Source organism: Pseudophryne corroboree, chromosome 4 (genome assembly GCF_028390025.1).
Source record: "Pseudophryne corroboree isolate aPseCor3 chromosome 4, aPseCor3.hap2, whole genome shotgun sequence".
Lineage (NCBI taxonomy): Eukaryota > Metazoa > Chordata > Amphibia > Anura > Myobatrachidae > Pseudophryne > Pseudophryne corroboree.
In genome coordinates, this window is record NC_086447.1 from 547,749,525 (window position 1) to 547,772,437 (window position 22,913).

At 44.2% G+C, this 22,913-nt stretch overlaps 1 protein-coding gene across 2 annotated transcripts in view; it reads right to left on the reverse strand.

The window, feature by feature from the left end:
• The window catches only part of SLC18B1 (solute carrier family 18 member B1), a 148,582-nt gene extending 127,699 nt beyond the window's left edge, over window positions 1-20,883 (reverse strand). The window contains exons 1-4 of one of the 2 annotated variants that reach the window (XM_063919719.1): window positions 20,798-20,883; window positions 17,174-17,340; window positions 11,725-11,820; window positions 108-181 (exon numbers count right to left, since the gene is read on the reverse strand). In XM_063919719.1, coding sequence (XP_063775789.1) covers window positions 108-181; window positions 11,725-11,820; window positions 17,174-17,340; window positions 20,798-20,807 — 347 coding nt within the window. In that variant the 5' untranslated portion in view covers window positions 20,808-20,883. Of the gene's footprint in view, window positions 1-107; window positions 182-11,724; window positions 11,821-17,173; window positions 17,341-20,239; window positions 20,370-20,797 lie in introns of those variants that run through there. The other variant, XM_063919720.1, reaches the window with a different exon arrangement.
• Between the last annotated feature and the right edge of the window lie 2,030 nt (window positions 20,884-22,913).

A 22,913-nucleotide genomic window follows, 5' to 3' on the forward strand; every position in this document is an offset into this window, starting at 1 on the left:
GTTTGATGACTGATCATATTCTGCAATGTGATGGACCCCTAAAAGCAAGGCAGTCAGAAGTTTAGAAGTTTATGTAACAAAAATGCCCAGGTAAATAGAAAACTCACCCAAAAAGAATTGTGACAACTCCCGATATTAACAGACCAGTTACGAACATATACTTTGCTCCTAACTGCACAATCTGTAATGTTGAAAAACACATTATTGGTACAATTCATCAAAAACATAGTAACTGAGTAGGGAGTACAGTCATATCTATTAATATCTTGTATTATGTAAACATTTCTATAAGCACACAATTGTTTTTAATACCTACTGACCTCCATGGAATTACCACAACAGGCCCCAAAAATAGAGCGGAGAAGCGAGCCAGTGAAGTGCCCATGGTAACCAATCAGCACTGAAGTAACATCTATAATTTGCATACTATAAAATTATACAGAGCTGCTGATTGGTTGATGGGGCAACTTCTCCACCGGCTCACTTCCCCTTTCTTATTACTGCTTAGTAAATGTCCCCCTCAGTATTGAAATTAATTTTGCAGGGTTATAAGAAAAGATAAGTGAAAATCTGGCACAAATCACGTTTAATGGCTGAACAGTAGTGTGATGTTTTGCCAAACAATATCAGAGTTTTTGTTTTGCCTATCCCCATGTACAGTGTTCTTTTGTGCAATAAAAAAAATAAGTACTCAAAGCCATTCACAGAGTCTTGGCTCATTTCCATTATAAAAAGAGATTGAAAAAACAGCCTCAGAGTGCCTGTGGGGGCAGAAGTACAAAATTGGAACCCTCTAAATGTAACAGTGCTTCCCATATAATGGGTAAACAATCATCCAAGATGAAAAGCCCAAATACAATTTTCAAATAAACTTGTTATTTACTTAAAGTGTGGGGGGAAAAATTCTGTAACTTTTATTTTTCTCCTTTTGACACAACGGGTAATGGTTTTGGGGGTGGCTGTTGACTACATTGGAACAACTGGCAAATTTGCACTTCCATGGGTTCCAATATTGTTAAGTAGTCAGCAAACAGACAGAACATCAATGCTATTGAGGACTGGGTTGCTAACCTCGCCATGGAGGGACCAGCTATGTAATGACCAGTCAGGGCCAAGTTTTCACTATAACAAGGGAACCCACTCTTACCTTGGGGCAAAATAAGCTGCTAGTTTTTTTTTAATCTTAACATTTTTTCCACTATCAGAGCAGCATCTGTGGTCAGAGCAGGTAATGTTAGTAACTTGCAATGTGCTTCTATTCAGTCATGTGCGTGTGTTTTTTTTTTTTTTATTATTATAACTGATATGTATCTCTACTCAAACCACACATGCTACTGATTTATTAATTGATTTAAATATGTAATATTACCTGCTTCTGTCATTCAATGTAAACTGTGGTTCTCCCTGCAACCCTATGAATTCGCAATTATTCCACAGCAGATTGCTAGTCATGATACAGCAAGTAGAACTTATTCATTATTTGGAGTTGAATGTTAATTTTACTGCGTGGCTATGCAAGTAGCATGACTTAAATAATAGACCATTTGCTGCATCCTGTATGTCTATATACTTACAAGGACAATGTGCCCACATAGGGGTCACAGGGACAGGTACTGTTACTGTTGTTATTCAATGTCCTTCATGCATAGTTACCAAAGTAAAACTGCCCAAACAATTGTTATATTAAAACTGTATTCAACTAATAATAAAACAACGTATGTTCCCTACTAAAGAAATATTTAAAAAACACAAATCTTCACATCAGATATTTGGATAGCTACATTTGTAATCAAACTACTTTTGGTAGGTGACCCTGAACCTTTAATAGGTCATGTTCACCTGCAGCTACTTATTTCTGATATACAAACAGCTTATTTTGTTGTACACTTATACTAATTTGTTGTTATTTCAAAGAAATATTCTTTAAACATGAATAACAATTTGTTATAGGCATCTACATATTTAGGGGGGACATGTACTAAGCAGTGATAAAAGTGGAGAAGTGGGCAAGTGGAGAAGTTGCCCATGGCAACCAATCAGCATTGACATAACATTTATCATTTGCATACTATAAAAGTATACAGAGCAGCTAATTGGTTGCCATGGGCAACTTCTCCACTTTTATCACTGCTTTGTACATTTCCCCCTTAATCGGCAAAGCTATTTTTTTGTGAGAGCGACTTCTCCACAATGAGAACACCAATTTTGATGGTTCGGGTTTCAATCGATAGGGTGTGTGATGTAGATATGCAATAAGGTCAAGATGTTGAGGAGAAATTAGTCAAAGTTGTGAGTGGGGGGCGCAATTAAGTAAATATAAGTGTACCTTGCAGAAAGAGATTTAACTATGGTAAGTCTACCATAAATCTCCTTTTCTGCAGCGGGGTACACAGTGTTCCACAAGGAATACACAAGGGATGTCCTAATGCAGTTCCTCATGGGAGGGGACGCACCATAGCGGGCACAAAAACCCGGCGTCCAAAGGAAGCATCCTGGGAAGCGGAAGTATCAAAGGCATAAAACCGAATGAACGTGTTCACTGAGGACCATGTAGTCGCCTTGCACAGTTGTTCATCGGACGCGCCTGGGCGGGCCGCCCAAGAAGGTCCAACAGACAGAGTAGAATGGGCTTTGATAGCGGCAGCAGCTGGAAGACCAGCCTGTGCATATGCTTGTGCAATCACCATTCTAATCCATCTGGCCAAGGTTTGCTTGTTCGCAGGCCAGCCACGTATGTGAAAACCAAAAAGTACAAAAAGGGTATCTGACCTCATGAGAGAAGCAGTCCTCTTCATGTAAATACGGAGAGCCCGTACCACATCCAAACACCGCTCTTTGGAGGACAAACCAGAAGAGATAAAAGCCGGAACCACAATCTCTTGGTGTCACTGACCTAGGTTGGGGGTGTTGTGAACTCGGGGGTTCTCCCGATGGTAGGGGAGAGGAACCACAGTTGGGTCGGAACAGGGATGGCTTGATATAGGTCTTCCTCATACAGGACTCTGACAGTAAAGCTTGGTGAAAATATTAAAGAACTTTATTGCAGGAAGGGAGCAACACAATGTCACATAGAGAAGGAACGTATGAGGGGAATGTCCAGGCTTATAGGGGAATTTGTAAGCAATGTTAAAGATTCCAGGAAAAGAAGTACTTGTGAGTGTTGGTACAAGATAATAGTGACTGAAGAACTTGTGAGTGATGTTTTTAAAAATACTGATGATTTGAAGAACTGGTGAACGGTGGTTAAAGACTCTGATGACTTGAAACACTTGTGAGCGGTGGTTAAAGACACTGTAGAACTTGAGAACGGTGGTTAAAGACACTGATGATTTGTAGAACTTGAGAGCGATATTTAAAGACACTGATGACTTGTGGAACTTGTAAGCGGTGTTTAGCCCGCAGACCACGCTGACTCCAAGAAGCACTGGTGACTGGATTGCAGAGGAACACACCAGCCACTGTATACGCTGGAACTGTGCAGCAACTGGCACCTGGAAGTGCCGGAGACACTGGGGTACGACTGCAGAGAGATTCGCCGGGAACAAGAGCACTGGCATCCACTTCAGGGGAAAAGACGATACTCAGGCGCCGAGGCTCTGCCCGGCGTCTGCCTTTGAATCTCCCGCCTCCGCTGGATTGGCGGAACAGTCTGATGATGTCACCCACTCCCTGCCCACGTGATGCCGGGTGTCATGACGGCGCCCCCGCCCCGGGGAACCACGCCAGCCAGACGCCGGAGCCCGTGGACCACCGAAGGCGGAGGCCGCAACACAGACCAGCAGGCACGCAGGGGTAAGCGCAGTGAACGCCGCCTATGGCGTGTGACACTTGGTTAAGATGGAAAGATGTCACCACCTTAGGGCTTGTAGGAATGGGCTTGTAGGAATTGGACCATCAGTTCCAGAAGACTGAGGAGAACATCTTTGGAGTTCACCAGGATCAGCAAGTCATCCAGATACGGGAGGATTCTGATTCCCTGATGGCGGAGAAGGGCCATCATCACTGTGATAAAGCCTAATATATATCCTATATTAAACACTCTAAAAGGTTAATGAACACAGTACGCAATTGGCGTATGGAATACCGTAAGAGTACGCACATAGCGTAACAAACGCTTAGCCGTGGACGAGACGCACGAGCGGCACGTTCGCTCACGGCTTAAAACGTAAAGGCAAGCACGCTATAGGCTGCCGACTAACGTAATGATACGCTATCAGCGTAGCGGACGCTCGAGACCACGAGGAGATCACAAGCGGCGCTGACGCTCACAGAGTTAAACCTTTGTAACAATATCATAAACAATGTACTTAAATTGTAAACCTTTGTGCAGTCATAAGGTGTAAATGCAACACAGTGTAACTTTGTTAGTTTAAAAGCTGTATGAGCGACTCTTACGCTCTGAGAACCCTTTAGCAATATAATAAACACTCAAATACCGGTCTAAGGGTCTAACACCTTTTAAGGGAGAGAATGAACGTTCAATCGCAAAAGAATACACAATACAAGTTATACACTACCAAATTAACGTAAAATACCTAACAGAGTTACTACACGTTAAAATACAACAAAGACACAATTACAATTAAGGGGGAAAAGAGAGAGAGAATGGCTTACAACAAAATAGGAGATAAATATGGTTGCAGAGAACTTACGCACAAGGGGAACAATCGCAAGCGCCTTTCTGGATATCCAGCTCCCGATTATCAGTGATGAGAACCGTTGAGAAGAGTAGAGAGCTGGCCCAGATCGGCTTGTCTTTTTATACACTACACACAATACAGTACAATGGTCCCTACATTCTTATTGTTCATTGGACACAGGAATTCGTCTCCGCATTATAACAAAAGGTCATAGGTTGGTTCATACAGGTGGGCTGTGACTATTCCAAACTGCTCAGGTGGGAGGGAAACTGGGTTTCCCGCCGCATGGGTAATAAAGTGCAAATATAGTAAATGTCCATAAACTTCTTATGTCCATAACTATACGCACGAGCGAGTAATCCGCTTCAAACCAACACCGGAATATTGCTAATTATATTCTCTTCCGATGGATACTAAACACCACTGTGTCACCCCTGTCTGACCCTTCGTATCATACAAAGAGGGATCTCTTTGTCTCTGAACATACTACATTAACTAAACTTTCAGATTCTATCAAAGGGACCATAATCTACAAAATACATTATATGACTAAAATATGTTACGATTGAGTCGCCCGCTAGACGCACACAAACTCTACCGTAAATGCGCATATCGTGTGCCTGCGGGTGCACGCAAAGGCGAGTATACGCACGCACAGGAGAGCTCGTGCAGCGGGCACACGCATGAGGTGCATATATGGCAATGTGTGGCGTGATATTTTTCTGACTTTGACAACTGTCATGACCTTGGTGAAGAGCCTAGGGGCCGTGGCCAGTGCAAATGGCAGAGCCTGGAATTGATAATGTAGGTTGCCAATAGCAAACCACAGATATTGCTGATGCGATATGGCAATAGGTATATGCAGGTAAGTATCCTGTATGTCCAGGGATACCATATAGTCTTCGGGTTCCATGTCCAGTACAATAGAGCGCAGCGTTTCCATATGGAGTTTGGACACTCTCACAAATTTGTTCAATGATTTGAGGTGGAGTATAGGCCAGAAAGACCCACTGGTTTCGGGACTAGAAACAGGGTCAAATAGTATCCCCTGCCTCTCTGGGATAGAGGTACCGGCACTACCAATTCTGTGCCCAGGAGGGAACTCACAACCAGGTGTAGAGCTTACGCTTTCAACAGATCCAAAGGAATAACAGTCATGCACAACTGTCGAGGGGAGCGTTGAAAGAGACAGTGTACCCGTGAGAGACAACTTCCTGCAGCCAGGCGTCTGAAGTGGTCCTTAACCAGACCTGGGCGAGTTGCAGAAGTTGGCCTCCCACCCTGGGATCCCCCAGGGGGAGGCCCAGCCCATCATGCAGTAGGTTTGTCTTGTTTGGAAGCAGGCTGACGGGCAGCCCAGGATTGTTTAAGTTTGGGCTTAGTGGTTTTGGAGGCACGAGCCTGTCTCCGGTACGCCTGATCCTTTGCGCTTTCCCTGGAGGTCGAAAAGAACGAAAAGTGGTACTCTTAGCCTTCGGTACAGAAGGAGTAGTACTTGGGAGAAATGCAGTCTTAGCAGTCACCAAGTCAGTCACAATTTTGTTCAGATCTTCCCCAAATAGGATGTCTCCCTTTTTGGAGTCCAGGTCCACCTTCCAGGACCTCGACCACAGAATTAGGCAAGACAGTATAGACGTAGTAGACGCCTTGGCCGCCATTACACCTGCCTCAGAGGACGCCTCCTGAAAATAGTGGGAGGCTGTGGTAATACGAGTCAGATATTAGCTGCAGTGTCAGAAATATCCTGAGGTAGCTCATCCTCTAATGCCTGAACACATGCGTCAATTCCTTTTGCGGCCCAGGAGGCTGCTACAGTGGGTCTATGTACAGCACCGGTAAGGGATTAAATAAATAGACTTCAGGCATCCCTCCACACGCTTATCCGTCGGTTACTTCAGTGAGGTGACAGTGGTAACGGGCAGAGTAGATGACACCACAAGACGGGAATCATGAGAGTCCACCGGCGGTGGATTTTCACACTTGTTACTCAACTCCGCAGGGATAGGATAACGAGCTAGCATCTTCTTAGACAGGGAGAATTTCTTTCCTGGAGAAGACAAGGATTCCTGGTGTATGTCGATTAAATGGTCAGAATATGGTAAGACTACTTTAGCAACCTTCTGACGTTTGAACTTATCAGGTTACTTAGACGCCGTAGTGGGAGCTACCTCATCATCAATTTGTAGAATCTGCTTAATAGCTTCCACTAGGTCAGGAACATCAACCCGAGTTGTAGTTTCCTCGTCAGAAGCAACTGTATCAGTGTCTGACGGATCAGTATATTTCCCATCCTCATCAGAATTATCTGAAATATTAGTGGATTGTGAGGAGGAAGCGGCCCACTTAGATGAACCCTTGACCCCAGAGGGACGTGGGGTAGACTTTTGTCTAACCAAAGATTGATTTAATTGTTGTATCTGGGAAGACAGAGTGTCCACCCAAGGCAGACTAACTACAGGGACAATATGTGGCTGCAATGGCACAGGAGGTCCCACAGGGGGCGTAAGATGTGTCAAAAGCGTATTCAGCATACTTGAAAATGCTGCCCAAGGTGGCTCCTGATTGGCTAGTGGGGCTGCGGGCTGACTGGGAGATATATGGCACCCATTATACAGGCCATCAGTTAAAACTTCCACCTCAGGTAAATCCTTGGCGCAAGCACTGCATGATGCAGGAGCGCTTGCGGGTTTCCCGCCCTTTGTGGCAGACATAGGGAATGTAGCCGTAGAGCGTAACAGTACAATATAGCCAGACAAATACAATACCTGCAAAACACTCCCTTATTTATGTGACGGTAAATACAGAACATAAAGAATAAATGCTGTATGAGGTGACTGAAGAGCGGAGTAAAATACACTTAACAGTATATATTGCACAGCACTATATATTTGACCCCGACGCACCTAGCCCATCAAGGTACAGAATACAGTGATAGCTATAGCTGTGACACACTGAAAGTGAATTACATACAGCAGATGCAAAACACACAGTCTCTATGACAATGCAGATTATTATTTTACACATAATAAAGCTGCACTGGACTAGTAAATAGATATATATATCTCAATGCACAGTCAGAGACTGGATGTGTATATCAGAACACTTGTACTAAATATTCTGGTAGAGAGACACTCGTTCTTAACTAACACTGTCTTAAAATGACATGTAGAATACTTAAGTGACTGTAAAATCACAGCGCTGATGAGGCAGGCGGATTTACAGAGGAGACTTTGCCCAGCAGACCCGGAGACCAGGCGCAGCTACTTGAGAAGATAGCGCCTAAATCTCAGCCAGGGAGTGAGGGAGAGGTTTTACCGCATTTTCAAATGTACTAAGAACCCACCGCCGGTTTTTCGCCGTCCAGGGTATCGCCAATTCTGGATGGCGATACCCTATAGAAGCCTACGGGCTTCTTATCGCCAACCACCGCAACCAGCCGCAGACGCCTCCCCCCCGGCAGAGAGAGAGAGAAGAAGCTCCAGGGCGGGAACATCAGCAGTAGATGGCGCCCAGAGCTGTGGGAGGGTCTACATGTCAGCGTTTTATCCCCTATGCTGGTCCACACCACCGGGTACTGTGGAGCCTGCTGCAAACATATTTTAGATAATCCGACCTTTGCTCCCTGCCCTGGTGGATATAGTGGGGTCCCTGTACTGACAGTGCCCGCGACTGGAACACGATTTAGCGGCAGGTCCTGCCTGGGGGGCCCTCTTACCTCCTCCCTAAGAAGCAGCCATGCGATCCTGGAAAGAGTCAGCGGTGGGGTGCCTGGTAACCGGAGCGCCTCCGCCGCAAGTACCCGGGAACTCAGCCAGCGGGAGTATGCAGCGTCGCTGGGGAGGTGATGGAGCCGCAGCACAGTATGTTGCAATGACCTATAAAGAGCAGCAGCCCTTGAAGTCTTCTAAAAGCTCTTTTCAGGGCTGCCTAGCGCAGCCCCCCCCCGTTAAGTGACCTGCTCTGCAGGCACCAACTTACAAACTGAGCTCCAGTGTCCGGAGGCGGGGTTATAGTTATAGAGGAGGCCATGCAATGCATCCTGGGAACAGTCAAAGCTTTAGTCTGTTGGTGCCTCTGGATCAAGATCCAACTCTACACCGATGTATTCCCTGCAGAAAATTATATATATATATATATATATATATATATATATATATATATATATATATATATATATATATATTTATTATTTTTATTTTTATATTAATTTATTTATTTTTTTAGGATGGAGTAAACTATCGGAATACAGTAAAATTTAGATGAACACAGGGATGGAATTCCCAGAGACAATGGGAATGCCTGCTTCCAGGCACTAAGCCCTGAAGGGTGAATGGGCACCTGCATGTACAGCAGCACTTGTGTGGTTCACAGCAGGATCCATATGTGACAGCCACTCTTCCATTGGAGCTCAGCAGCACTCCCGGTACTGCTGCAGAGTTAATTGGCTCTGTCCCAGGAGCTCTGCTAACACCGGCAATTCCTTAAACATTCTGAGGAAGCCGCTGATAAAACGAGGAGGCGGGGAAACACATTAATCTACTTTATAAACACCAGCTGGGTATCAAGCACGATCTGGTGAAGTTTTGCAGAATTGAATTGGTTTGCTCTTGACATAGCTGCACACTGAAGATAAGCACCTGCAGCCGGAAGGTACCCTATTACATAAACTGCACCTTACCCTTTGTAAGAAAGACGCGTTTCTAACTTTGCTTTTTATCAAACTAACCTACTGCTTCACTATACAAATCCCTGGCCAGGATTTGAGACAACTAAAAAGTAAAGACATTGGGGGAGATTCAAATATTTGAAAAAAGTCAGTTGGGAGTCTGTTTTTTCCTATCTAACAGACCGGAAAAAATAGACACTCAACCGACTTTTCAAACATTTGAATTCCACCCATTATGTCATAACGAATCTGCCTACTAACAACCATTGGGGGTGATTCAGACCTGATTGCTGCGGGCGTTCGAAAGGTGATTAACAGTAAGAGGCCGTTTGTGGGTGGTACATGACAGTTTATAGGGAGTGTCCGGAAAAACGCAGGCGTTCCCAAACATTTTCAGGGAGGGTGTCTGACGTCAGCTCCGGCCACGAGCACCCTCTTCTCATCGCACTAGAGGAGTAAGTCCTGGACTGCGCAGAGACTACACAAAATGGATTTTTGCAGCTCTAAATACACATGGGATCGCACACTTGCAACGCAAATTTACACTCCCCTGGAGGCAGTGACTATCCGAACACAGGACAGCAAACTTTGCAGGCCAGCGATCAGGTCTGAATCAGCCCCATTAACTGTAACAACTAAATTTCATAATGCACTAATTGCAAAGGAGAGGCTGTATATTTCTCTATTGCGGACATTGGCCCTCATTCCGAGTTGACTAGACGTACATGTAACTAACTTGTGTCCCTACGGTATACCTATCTGTGTGACTTTACTTGCCCCCACCCCCCCACCTGCTTATCTGTTACCTACTTGGTTGTTGTATAGTAAACTGAAGACAAATTCCTAGTATACGCAAGTATACCTGGCCAATAAAGCCGATTCTGATTCTGATTGTTCGCTCGCTAGCTGCGCCGGTTTTTCGCCGTCCAGGGTATCGCCAACTCTGGATGGCGATACCTTATAGAAGCCTATGGGCTTCTTATCGCCAACCACCGCAACCAGCCGCAGACGCCTCCCCCCCGGCATACCTTCCTCCAGGCAGCCTTGGTCCCAGAAGGTAGTCTCCTCACCCTAGCAACGCAGCTGTAGGTCCTTCTGGCTGCAGGGGGGAGGAGGAGGCGGCACCAGGGGCAGCCTGCTGCTGCTTCCCAGTGTGGGAGGAGTCTGGAAAGCCCAGGGATACAGGTATCGTGGGGGCCTCGGTCACCACATTGCGATATTGATCGCATATGTTAGTACCTATGCGATCAACATCGCTGCGATACGTGGCGAGGGGCGGCGATGTATCTTAATACGTCCCGTCCAGACAGACAGCTCTACAAAAGTGGTGTGTATATACATACATACATATATATATATACACACACACACACACACACCATTTTTGTTTTCCATTAAAAAGCGGGGGTACCAGACTCCAACTTGCATCTGGGTGATTGGGGTGAACTTAGACTCCAGAATGAATGCGCTGTAGAACACAATAAAAAAATTGATTATCTAATTTCGACCAGCGCAGTTGTCTGGTTCTAACTGGTTTTAAACAGTGCTTGTACTAACTCCATTTTTTTAGGTTAATGTGATTTGTAGTCTTTTAAGATAGGTTTTGTGCAGAAAATAGATGTATACAGATATTTTGGGGATAGGTAAACTTGAGTTCCTTTCTATCAAATTATTACCAATATCATTAAACATGCAATGTTGGGGAACTGAGACAAGTGTGCGCACCATGCGTCACTGGGGCATGGCTTGCTATGCCCAGAACTTCCCCATGTGTCACTGTCCTCCTCTAAGAACAAAGGGGGTTATTCAGGTTGGATTGCAGATTATCCATTCTTTCGCATGCTGGGGGCCACCCATCGCAGGGCAAGGTCACCCAGCATGCTGACCCGGCCGCCCACAGCTGCGACTGCAATTTTGTGGTTACAGCAACTGTGGATGAGCCCCTGCCTCCGCAGCCCGGCTGAGAAGGCCAGTTGCCCGTCGCCATTTTTTTTCCATCGGAGCGACTGAATGCGACATTCTACAGCTGCCCCAAAAATTCTGCCGACCCACCTGTTTTCCCCGCTCTACCCCCACAACAGTCTGTCACCGCCCCCGCGAATACCTCTACCTGTCAATCAGGTAGAGGCATTAACAGCCAATGCGATACTATCGTATTGGCCAAGCTGCGCACAACGGGACCTGTGCGTGCGCAGTGGCACCGCAAACTGGGATATTGCGGTCGCATTGACCTGAATAACCCCCAATGTTTGCATTTACATGCTATGTGCATCAGCACCCTTTTACAACTGATCTACAGAGCATGTCATCTGCTGGGAGAAACGTACCTTACCTATGTTTATCAATGGTAAAAAACAACATTGTGAAAGTAAACCATGTGTTTTAACATTGCAAGTGGAAAATGACAGACATACTTACATATTTTCCTAGTATTAAACAGCTTAAAAAATTAAATAAGGCAAAACACCCAAATATGAGACCAATCACTGTGTTACTAACGCCTTTCTTTACAGCCTATTAGAAAGAAAAAGAAGAAAAAGAATAATAATCAGAACACTCATACATTTTCAGGAAATAGATTTGGATTTATCACTTATTTTGGTTCTACCTCCACCAATATGTAGTTGGGACAAGTTAAGCAGTATCAAGCGAACACTGGTGTACATTAATGATTTCTATTTGCTGCTTGCAAAGATCTCAAGCAATGCAAATTGCTACTACCTTCTGAAGATGGGCAGTGGCTGGCTGCACCAGGTGTGGCTGAAACTAAAACTGGCCACACAAATACAGTGCATCTGGAAAGTATTCACAGCGCTTCACTTTTTCAACATTTTGTTATGCTACAGCCTTATTCCAAATTGGAATGAATACATTTTCTCCCTCAAAATTCTACACACAATACCCATAATGACAATGTGAAATATTTTTTTTTAGATTTTTGCAAATTTATTACAAATAAAAAAATAATTAAAATTGATTCAAAACTATTTTATTAAAAAACATTAAAAAAAAGTTTTGTTTTTTTTAAAATACACAAACACATAGCATTAATATCATGCCTCCCTCAATGCTCCGCTGACCATGAAAGAAACACTGCCCATCATCGCCATCTTGAAATCGGCCTCTGACACTGGTGATGGCCATTACACTATAAAAAATGTAGTAGGATCCTTGCTTTCAGCTTTGTTTAATGCCATCCGGATGGTATCTCCTGTGGCCACTTCTACTGCTATTACAGTTACCCATAATGAAGGTAAAGACACATCTCTCTGTAGCAGTTATAGACCTATCTCCTTACTCAATGTAGACTGTAAATTAATTGCCAAGGTCTTGGCTACCCATTTGAAAGTCTGGTTACCTCAGGTCGGGTTTGTTTCAGGTCATCAAGCCCTGGATAATACCAGGAGAGTGATTGATGTGATTCACCACATTAACACTTCTAGGCTGCCTTCCCCGATAGTGGCCTTGGATGCCGAAAAGACATTTGATCGCGCTGACTGGTTCTTTATGACCTGTGTGCTTTGGTTTTAGTGGTAAACTCCTGACTAGTGTCTCTGCCCTCCGCTGTAATCCCTCAGCATCTGTATTAGTAAATGACATCCTGTTGGAATCTTTTACCATATCTAATGGGACCTGTCAGAGCTGGCCCCTCTCACTTCTAATCTTCATTCTTCTTATGGACCACCTGCGACTGCATCCAAGTATCGTTGAGATTCTTATTGGCCTCCAGGACCATAAGATTTAATACTATGCTGATGATGTGCTTTTGGCCATTTCTAAGCACATGGCATCTTTATCCCATATTTTACATGAAATTGATCTCTATGGCTCCATTTCTCATTTCAAAACAAATCCTGACAAGACTGAAATTCTTGACTTCCTTTCCTCCCCGATGAAGCGTCTGCTATCCCTTAATTTTACTTTTACCTGGGAGACCTCTCTACTTCAGTATTTAGGTACTTAGGAATAATTATCATTAAAGACCTTCCCTCTCTTCATAAACTACATTTTTCCCATATTCTCCGCTCCATTAAAACTGACCTCACCTCCCGGGGCAAGCAATTTATTGCCTGGCTTGGCCGCATCATGACTGTGAAAATTAATGTGCTTCCCCGCTTTATTTATTTATTTCAAACATTACCTCTCTATTCCCACCCATTTTCACCTCCCTGCAGACGTTGGATTTCCTCCTTTAATGGTGCGGGCAGTAGAAAAAGTCTCCAGGCCTCTGTTCTTCAACAACCCTCTACTGGAGGTGGGCTGGAGGTTCCCAATTTCAAAAAATATCATCATGCTGCTCAAATAGCACAATGCATTTTCTGGCACTCCCCCTCGAAGTCCCATGTTTCGGTGAACATTGAGTCAGCTCTTCTCTAACCTTTGGCAACCTCTTCTATACTTTGGTCCCCAAACTCCAATTGGCCAGCTTCTGCTCGTGCTCCAGTTACTAACCTCACCCAGACATTGTGGCTTCACTTTAACAAATCTTATGTTATAGTCCCTACCCCCTCCCCTCTCTCAAGTCCCTTTGGAATAATCCTGAATTTTCTCCTGGTCTTACCTCCTATACCTTTTCCCCATGGATTGAATCTGGTGTCCGCTACCTTCATGATATTTTCCTTGGGGGAATTGGGGGGGGGGGGGGGTTTCCCACTTTTTGCCTCTCTTTAGGATCGTTACCTTTGCCTAGCTCTTCTTTTCATAAGTTTCTTCAAATTTGGTCTATCGGTCCAATTTCTCCTGGCTCTTCTCTTTACTAGCTGTCAGCTGTTACCAGCTCTCTCGCTCTTTGAGTCCACCTGTCGTTCAAATTAAGGGTCCATAGGCCTTGTTTCCCTTCTCTACAACTCTATCCTTGTTCCAACCGCCCTCCCCTATAGGTGTCTTCACGAGCAAAATTGGGAGAGGGATTTTGGTGAATCTCTAGATTCTGAGGAATGGTCGGACATATGGTCAGTTGCTGCAAAGTCCAAGATCTGTGCTGGCATCAAGGAGAATGCTTACTGTATAAATTACTATTTCGTTGGTACTTAGTGCCCACTCGATTACATAGCATTTTTCCCTTTGCTGGTCATTATGAGTTGTTCGCTCGTTGCCGTTTTTTGCAACGGAGCAATTAGGTAGAAAATGCGCATGGTACGCAGCGCGCATGCGCTTCGTTATTTAACACAAAACTTTGGAGATTTACACAAGCTCGAGCGACGTTTTTTCAACGCTCGAGTGATCGTAGTGTGATTGACAGGAAGTGGGTGTTTTTGGGCGGCAACATGGCGTTTTCAGGGAGTGTGCTAAAAAACACAGGCGTGCCAGGCAAAAACGCAGGAGTGGCTGAAGAAACGGGGGAGTAGCTGGCCGAACGAAGGCGTCTTTGTGACGTCAAACCAGGAACTAAACGGACCGAGCTGATTGCAATCTAGGAGTAGGTCTGGAGCTACTCAGAAACTGCAAGGTATTATTTAGTAGCAGTTCTGCTAACCTTTCGTTCGCTATTCTGCTAAGCTAAGATACACTCCCAGAGGGTGGCGGCCTAGCGTTTGCAAGCTGCTAAAAGCAGCTAGCGAGTGAACAACTCAGAATGAGGGCCTTTCTTGGGGGGGTTGGGGTGAGGGGAGGGGGCACTCAGACACAGTATCTTTTTTCTACATCTGGTGGACTTGTCCTGCCCTATAGGGACTCTGGGTAGAGGTCCGTTCTTTGCCGACTTCCCGTGCAAATACCACAGTCCCTTTCTTCCCCAAACATGATTTGTTCCTGCTGCTATTCCCTGATTAATCTAAACACCAAAACAAGCTTGCCAGACATGTCCTCAGTACTGTCACCTGCATCATAGCATACAGTGCAACGCTTCACTTTTTCCACATTTTGTTATGTTACAGCCTTAATGCAAAATGGAATAAATTCATTTTTTCCCTCTAAAAATCTACACACAATACCCCATAATGGCAACATGAAAAAAAAGTTTTTTGGAGATTTTTTAAAATTTATTAAAAATAAAAAACTAAGAAATCAGATGTACATAAGTATTCACAGCCTTTGCCATGAAGCTCAAAATTGAGCTCAGGGGCATCCTGTTTCCACTGATCATCCTTGAGATGTTCATACAGCTTAATTGGAGTCCACCTGTGGTAAATTCAGTTGATTGGACATGATTTGGAAAGGCACACACCTGTCTATATAAGGTCCCACACTTGACAGTGCATGTCTGAGCACAAACCAAGCATGAAGTCAAAGGATTGTCTCAAGGCACAAATCTGGGGAAGGGTACAGAAAAATATCTGCTGCTTTGAAGGTCCCACTGAGCACAGTGGCATCCATCATCCTTAAGTGGAAGAAGTGCGGAACCACCAGAACTCTTCTTAGAGCTGGCCAGCCATCTAAACTGAGCGATTGGGAAAGAACGGCCCTAGTCAGGGAGGTGACCAAGAACCCAATGGTCACTCTGTCAGAGCTACAGCATTCCCCTGTGGAGAGAGGAGAACCTTCCAGAAGGACAACCACCTCTGCAGCAATCCACCAATCAGGCCCATATGGTAGAGAGGCCAGGCAGAAGCCACTCCCTAGTAAAAAAAAAAACACATGGCAGCCCACCTGGAGTTTGCCAAAATGCACCTGAAGGACTCTCAGACCATGAGAAACAAAATTCTCTGGTCTGATGAGACAAAGATTGAACTCTGTGGCGTGAATGCCAGGCGTCATGTTTGGAGGAAACCAGGCACCGCTCATCCACCAGGCCATTACCGTCCCTACAGTGAAGCATGGTGGTGGTAGCATCATGCTGTGGGGATGATTTTCAGCGGCAGGAACTGGGAGACTAGTCAGGATAGAGGGAAAGACGAATGCAGCAATGTACAGAGACATCCTGCATGAAAACCTGCTCCAGAGCGCTCTTGACCTCAGACTGGGGCAACGGTTCATCTTTCAGCAGGATAAGACCCTAAGCACACAGCTAAGATATCAAAGGAGTGGCTTTAGGACAACACTGTGAATGTGCTTGAGTGGCCCAGCCAAAGCCCAGACTTGAATCCGATTGAACATCTCTGGAGAGATCTGAAAATGGCTGTGCACCGACGCTTCCCATCCAACCTAATAGAGCTTGAGAGGTGCTGCAAAGAGGAATGGGCGAAACTGCCCAAAGATAGGTGTGCCAATCTTGTGGAATCATATTCAGAAAGACTTGAGGCTAAAATTGCTGCCAAAGGTGCATCAACAAAGTACTGCGCAAAGGCTGTGAATACTTATGTACTTGTGATTTCTTAGTTTTTTATTTTTAATAAATTTGCAAAAAATCTCAAAAAAAACTTATGTTGTCATAATGGAGTATTGTGTGTAGATTTTGGGGTTTGTTTTTGTTTTTTTTGGTTTTTTTTTGGGGGGGATGAATTTATTCCATTTTCGAATGAGGCTGTAACATAACAAAATGTGGAAAGAGTGAAGCGCTGTGAATACTTTCCGGATGAACTGTATCTTTGGAAGCCTAAATATATGCCCACTATGTCTGCCCTCCTCCAAAAGATCTGGTTTGTCTATGAAATGTAGTGGATGACCAGTTATGTATGTAGTGGATGAGGTTAGAGGTTCCCCAGGTTCATTCATTGCAGTGTGGGCCCCTTGGTCCTCTCACGTTGGGTCCCCTGCTGACTCCCTTTAAAACACATCTTCTCGCTTAGGCCCTCATTATCCACTTTTGTCCTACTTTTTCGAAGTACACCGCAGATTCTCTTCTTCTCTACTTTCCCCCCTCTGTTTTCTTCTCGTTCTGTTATCTATACCTAATTTTGGAAAACTGTATACTGAGTTATGATGTTCTCCTTTTTTATGCTTCCATGTATTGCATGCTACACACATATATCACGTTTATAGATAATACCTCTTGAGGAAAGAAGGGTCCCAAAATGGAATAACAGATCATGGAGCTAAAGTTAAGTGACGCAGTTGAAATTAGTGTTAATATCTGGTTTCTGGATAGTTTTCTGGCATTGCTGGTATTATTTGCAGGCTCATTGTCAGCGTTGTCACTATTTTCAGGCATGTTATCTGAAAATAAAACACAAATACAGTAAACACTAGAAAAAAAAGGCAGAATATTTTGTCTATTTATTTGTATTTAACTTGAAAAAATGATATCTTGTTGCATGCATTTTTTCCTGATCAAATCAAACTTATCTAGACGTAAGACAATATTACATAAAAGCACCAAATTATTTAAAAAATAAAATAAAAAGTCACTGAAAATGAAAATTTCTGGGGCTCATGACAAAGACAAAAAAAAATATTTTGTATGTGGCATATGTAAACAATTTAAGAAATCCAAATGAAATAACACATACACACACATATACAGCATGTATAAATGTGTGTGTCACTCATGTGGGGATGGGGGACAGTAGTGGGCGGCATGTGGGAGGTCATTAGCACCAAGCACACTTACAGGTACCTTCACCAACATTCCACCACTGCCCCCAACCCCACTTATCTGTCTCTCTCATCTCTGCCACCCCCACCTCCCATATCTGTCCTCCTTCTTCCCCGCAATCTCTCTCACTTCACTTCTATCCGCGCAAGCTGGTGAAGGGCCCCATGGGTGCCACAAGCGTGGGGGTACCAAACATGGCTGGGTGGTAAGCAAGTGCCACGAGTTGGGGGTTCCAGGCGCTGACCAGACTCAGTGCAGACAGTGCTGGCTGTGACAGTGTCTGTAAGAAGAGCAGGACTGCTTGCTACTTTGCTCATGGTTTTTACCTCTTCTTTCTCATTCTGGAGAAAGATAAAGTGGAGAGATAAAAGGGTCAATTTACTTAGCCTTGGATAAAGTGAACAGCAAATCAGCTCCTGATTGCCATGTTACAGGCTGTGTTTGAAAAATGACAGGAGCTGGTTGGCTGTTACTTTATCTCTGTCCACTTTATCTCTCTCCAAGGCTTAGTAAATACACCCGAAAGTATCACCAAATCAGCCCCTGCCATTTTTTCAAACACACATGGCACTTAGGTGCTGATTGGTTGGTAATTTTCCTCTCTCCACGTCTTAGTATATCTGCCCGTCTGTCTGTGGGGATGTGTGATGCAGTTAAAATGCCGGCTATTAGGATCCCGGAGTTCAAGAGACCGACACCAGAATCCTGACAGCCTGCATTTTACAGACGGACGGACGCCAGACACCCGGTCGGTATCCCCACTTGGTTAATGGGTCCACGCCACCAAACGAGTGGGAATAGAATCTGTGGCGGGCAAAGCGAGCCACTAGGCCCAATAAGTGGCGAGCGCAGCGGGCCCACGAGAGGACTCGCTGCCAGGGTTACGGCAGACGGCATGCTGCTGTCGGTATACTGACAACCAGCATCTGTGTGCAGGTATATCATACTGGATCTATTCTAACAGCTGAAGTTTCCAGTAGCTCCTGAGCTCAGAGCATAGCAGAAAATAGAAGCAGCAACTACAGAGAGCAGAGCTGGCCCTAACCAATATGATGCCCTAGGCAAAATTTTAGATGGTGCCCCCTAGCACCACCGCTGGTTCCGCCTCTGACCTTGCACCTCTTTCCCAGCACCACCACCCCTTATCCATAGCAGTCCTTATTTTGGTGTTTGTACCCCCTATATTTTAAATAGGAACAGTTCGCATATTTGGCATACAGCCCAAAAAGGGGTGTGTTTTTACTGGCAAGGGGCATGGCCACACAATAGTAACCCCAATTCCAATTACGCCACACAGTACTGCAACTTTATTCACATTTGATCATGCAATAGTGTCCATAATTCATATTACATCGCACAGTAGTATCACTTTACCTTATAAACGTTACATTAGAGCCCCTTATTCACATTACATCACACTGAATTGCTCCTTATTCACATTCACATTACACCACACCCTATTGCTCCTTATTCACATTAGAGGACACAGTAGTGCCCTTTCTATATGCAATGCCACATAGTAGAGCACCTTATACACATAATGCCACACAGTTATGCCCCTTACACATGAGACATTATTAATGTCCTTATAAACATAATGCACCTTACACATTATGACAATCTTTATTAATGCCCTTTTACACATAATGTCCCTTACACATATGCTGCACATTATTAATGCCCTTATACACATGACACAGTACCCCTTACACATATGTTGCACATTATTAATACATTTTTACATGACACACATAATGCTCCTTACACATATTCTGAACACTACTGCACAACCAACCCACTCACATGCACACAGCACTCATACTGCCACTAACACTGTGACCTCTGCCTCTGCTTGGATACAGATGTGTCCTCATAAATCTTGCCTCAATGCTAACGTCGGGCACATTATTTTAATGAAAATGCATCTTATTTGCATTGCTATGTGGCTAGGATGCACAAGCAGATTCTGCTGAATAAAATGATATGTGGCATGCCTATATACTGTGTGCGACTGTGGCTGCATCTGCATATAAAATGCTACACACAGAATATAGGCATGCCGCATATCATTTTAATCAGCAGAAGCTGCTGATGCCCCTAGGCATATCAAATGCCCTAGGCAATTGCCTAGTTTGCCTATGCCTATGGCCGGCTCTGACAGAGAGGGACATAAAAGTGACCGACCAGAGGCAGATAGAGCGTTCACTAGTAGTGTTTCTGTTGGGGTCTGTCAAGGGCAAACAAATAGACTATTCTCTCGCTATAAGAATCATTCACTTCCCCGTACTGAGTTGGAATGTAGCCTGCTACTCTCCTCGTGTGCCGTGTGCGTGACAAAGAACAAAATCATGGACGGACACTGGACTGGAGGCAGCGGTTGGCTGTTCGGTCTGTACAGGCTGCCCCCGGTCACTGTATCTATCACACAAACACACACATGTGACATGTCTGAGAGCTGCAGTAGTCATGTACATATATATTCCCCAAGCTAATCTGTCCTCCCACCCACTTATCACTTACGTTTTCGTGCGCTGTCTCTTCGTGCTCGGCTGCAGTTATGTGAGCAGCAGCGGCTGCAATGCCTGCCCCACACGGCGGCCCTCCCAGTCCTGTCCTTGTGATCTCAACATTCATTGAGTCCGAGTCACATGGAGGACCAGGCGTTCATTCATAAAATTTACCACCTCTAATTTACTTCTCGTGCCTCTAATCTCTATTAATGATTGGTGACACTATCAGCCCGTAATAAAAATACTACAATATTGCACTATGTGCACCTAGTAAGTGACATTTATTATACAAGATGGACAGTAGCAAAATATGAGAAAAGCAATGTATTACCCCATACAATAGCACTGTAGTAACCTATTATAACTTAATTAGAATAAACTTGAGTCAGATGCTTTGAAAATTAACTACATTCAGATATTAAATATATTCCTAATAATCATAAATTATGAAACACATAAACGATGAAGATATATACGGATATATAAAATAAAAGTAAAAATAAAGATAAAGGTTGCAAATTGCAATGTATCAAAAATAGACAACTCAAAAATTGTAGTATAATCATACCTCCCAACATGACCTCTCCAGGAGGGACAGAATGCTCTGCTCCTTGAATTCTCTTTTAATGTATGATTGCCCTCACCTGTGGTGAAACACCTTTCTTATCCATAAACCTGTTAAACACAGGTGATGGCAATCATATATTAAGAGAAAAGCCCAGGAGCAGAGCATTGTGTCCCTCCTGGAGAGAGTCATGTTGGGAGGTATGGTATAATTCATAGGTTCTCAAACTTAGTCCTCAGGACCCCACACAGTGCATGTTTTGCAGGTAACCCAGCAGGTGCACAGGTGTAGTAATTACTCACAAACACATTTTAAAAGGTCCGCAGGTGGAGTTAATTATTTCACTTGTGATTCTGTGAGGAGACCTGCAAAACATGCACTGGGTGGGGTCCTGAGGATCGAGTTTGAGAACTTGTGGTATAATTAAATGACAAAACTATCACAAAAGGTCCCCCAAAGCCAAATATCTGTGCATAAAAGATTCACAGAACAAGCCAACTACAGAAAGTCTTTTATCAGTTAGTATTTAGCAGCTATAGCTTTAATCCAGGTGGTATAAATCAGAGGTTCTCAAACTCGGTCCTCGGGAGCCCACACAGTGCATGTTTTGCAGGTAACCCAGCAGGTGCACAGGTGTATTAATTACTCACTGGCACAGTTTAAAAGGTCCACAGGTGGAGCTAATTATTTCACTTGCAATTCTGGTATAAATGAAGGTGAGTTGCTGCATTCAGTACCAGTAACAAAGTCAATGGACACTAAAGCTAGGTACACACTGTCAGATTTTTTTTTTTTTTTTTTTTTTTTTTTTTTTTTTTTTTTTTTTTTTGGGTTGGGCAGAGAATTGGACGATTTTCACGATATTGCAGGCACAAATATCTGAGCTACACACAAGTTTTTTTTTAAGTTACCGATTTCTGCCACACCACACTGCATTTGCATAAGGCTGTCCACAAGGAGGATGACATAGTGACAGGAAAACATAGGAAATATGGGCAGATTATTGAGAATGCACACACACAGTGACACACCCCTCGATATCTGGAGATTGTGGCCGATATTCACGGCCAGTGCTAGGGTGTTCGCCCCCCCCCCCCCTGCAAACTATAAATTTGTGGCCTCCCATATTCTACAAAGGGTCGGTGCATGCCTTTGGCGCACGCCAGAAAAAGGGGTGTGGTCTCACAAGTAAGGGGCATGGACACACAATAGTACCCCCATTTAAAATGATGCCACACAGTAGCACAAGTAGTAGTAGCATCCTTATACATAATGCCCCCCGTAGTAGTAGCATCCTTATACATAATGCCCCCCAGTAGCAGTAGCATCCTTATACATAATGCACCCACAGTAGTAGTAGCGTTCTTATACGTAATGCCCCCAAGTAGTAGTAGATTCCTTATACGTAATGCCCCCCCAGTAGTAGTAGCGGCCTTATACGTAATGCCCCCAAGTAGTAGTAGCTTCCTTATACGTAATGTGCCCCCAGTAGTAGTACCGTCCTTATACATAATGCCCCCCCAGTAGTAGTAGTGTCCTTATACGTAATGCCCCCCCAGTAGTAGTAGCGTTCTTATACGTAACGCTCCCCCAGTAGTGGCGTCCTTATATGTAATGCCCCCCCAGTAATAGTAGCATTCTTATACGTAATGCCCCCCAGTAGTAGCGTCCTTATACGTAAAATTTGCGGCCTCCCATATTCCACAAAGGGTCGGTGCGTGCCTTTGGCGCACGCCAGAAAAAGGGGTGTGGTCTCACAAGTAAGGGGCATGGCCACACAATAGTACCCCCATTTAAAATTATGCCACACAGTAGCACAAGTAGTAGTAGCATCCTTATACATAATGCCCCCCCGTAGTAGTAGCATCCTTATACATAATGCCCCCCCAGTAGTAGTAGCATCCTTATACATAATGCACCCACAGTAGTAGTAGCGTTCTTATATGTAATGCCCCCAAGTAGTAGTAGCATCCTTATACATAATGCACCCACAGTAGTAGTAGCGTCCTTATATGTAATGCCCCCCCAGTAATAGTAGCATCCTTATACGTAATGCACCCCAGTAGTAGCGCCCTTATACGTAATGCCCCCTCCCCTAGTAGTAGCGTCCTTATACATA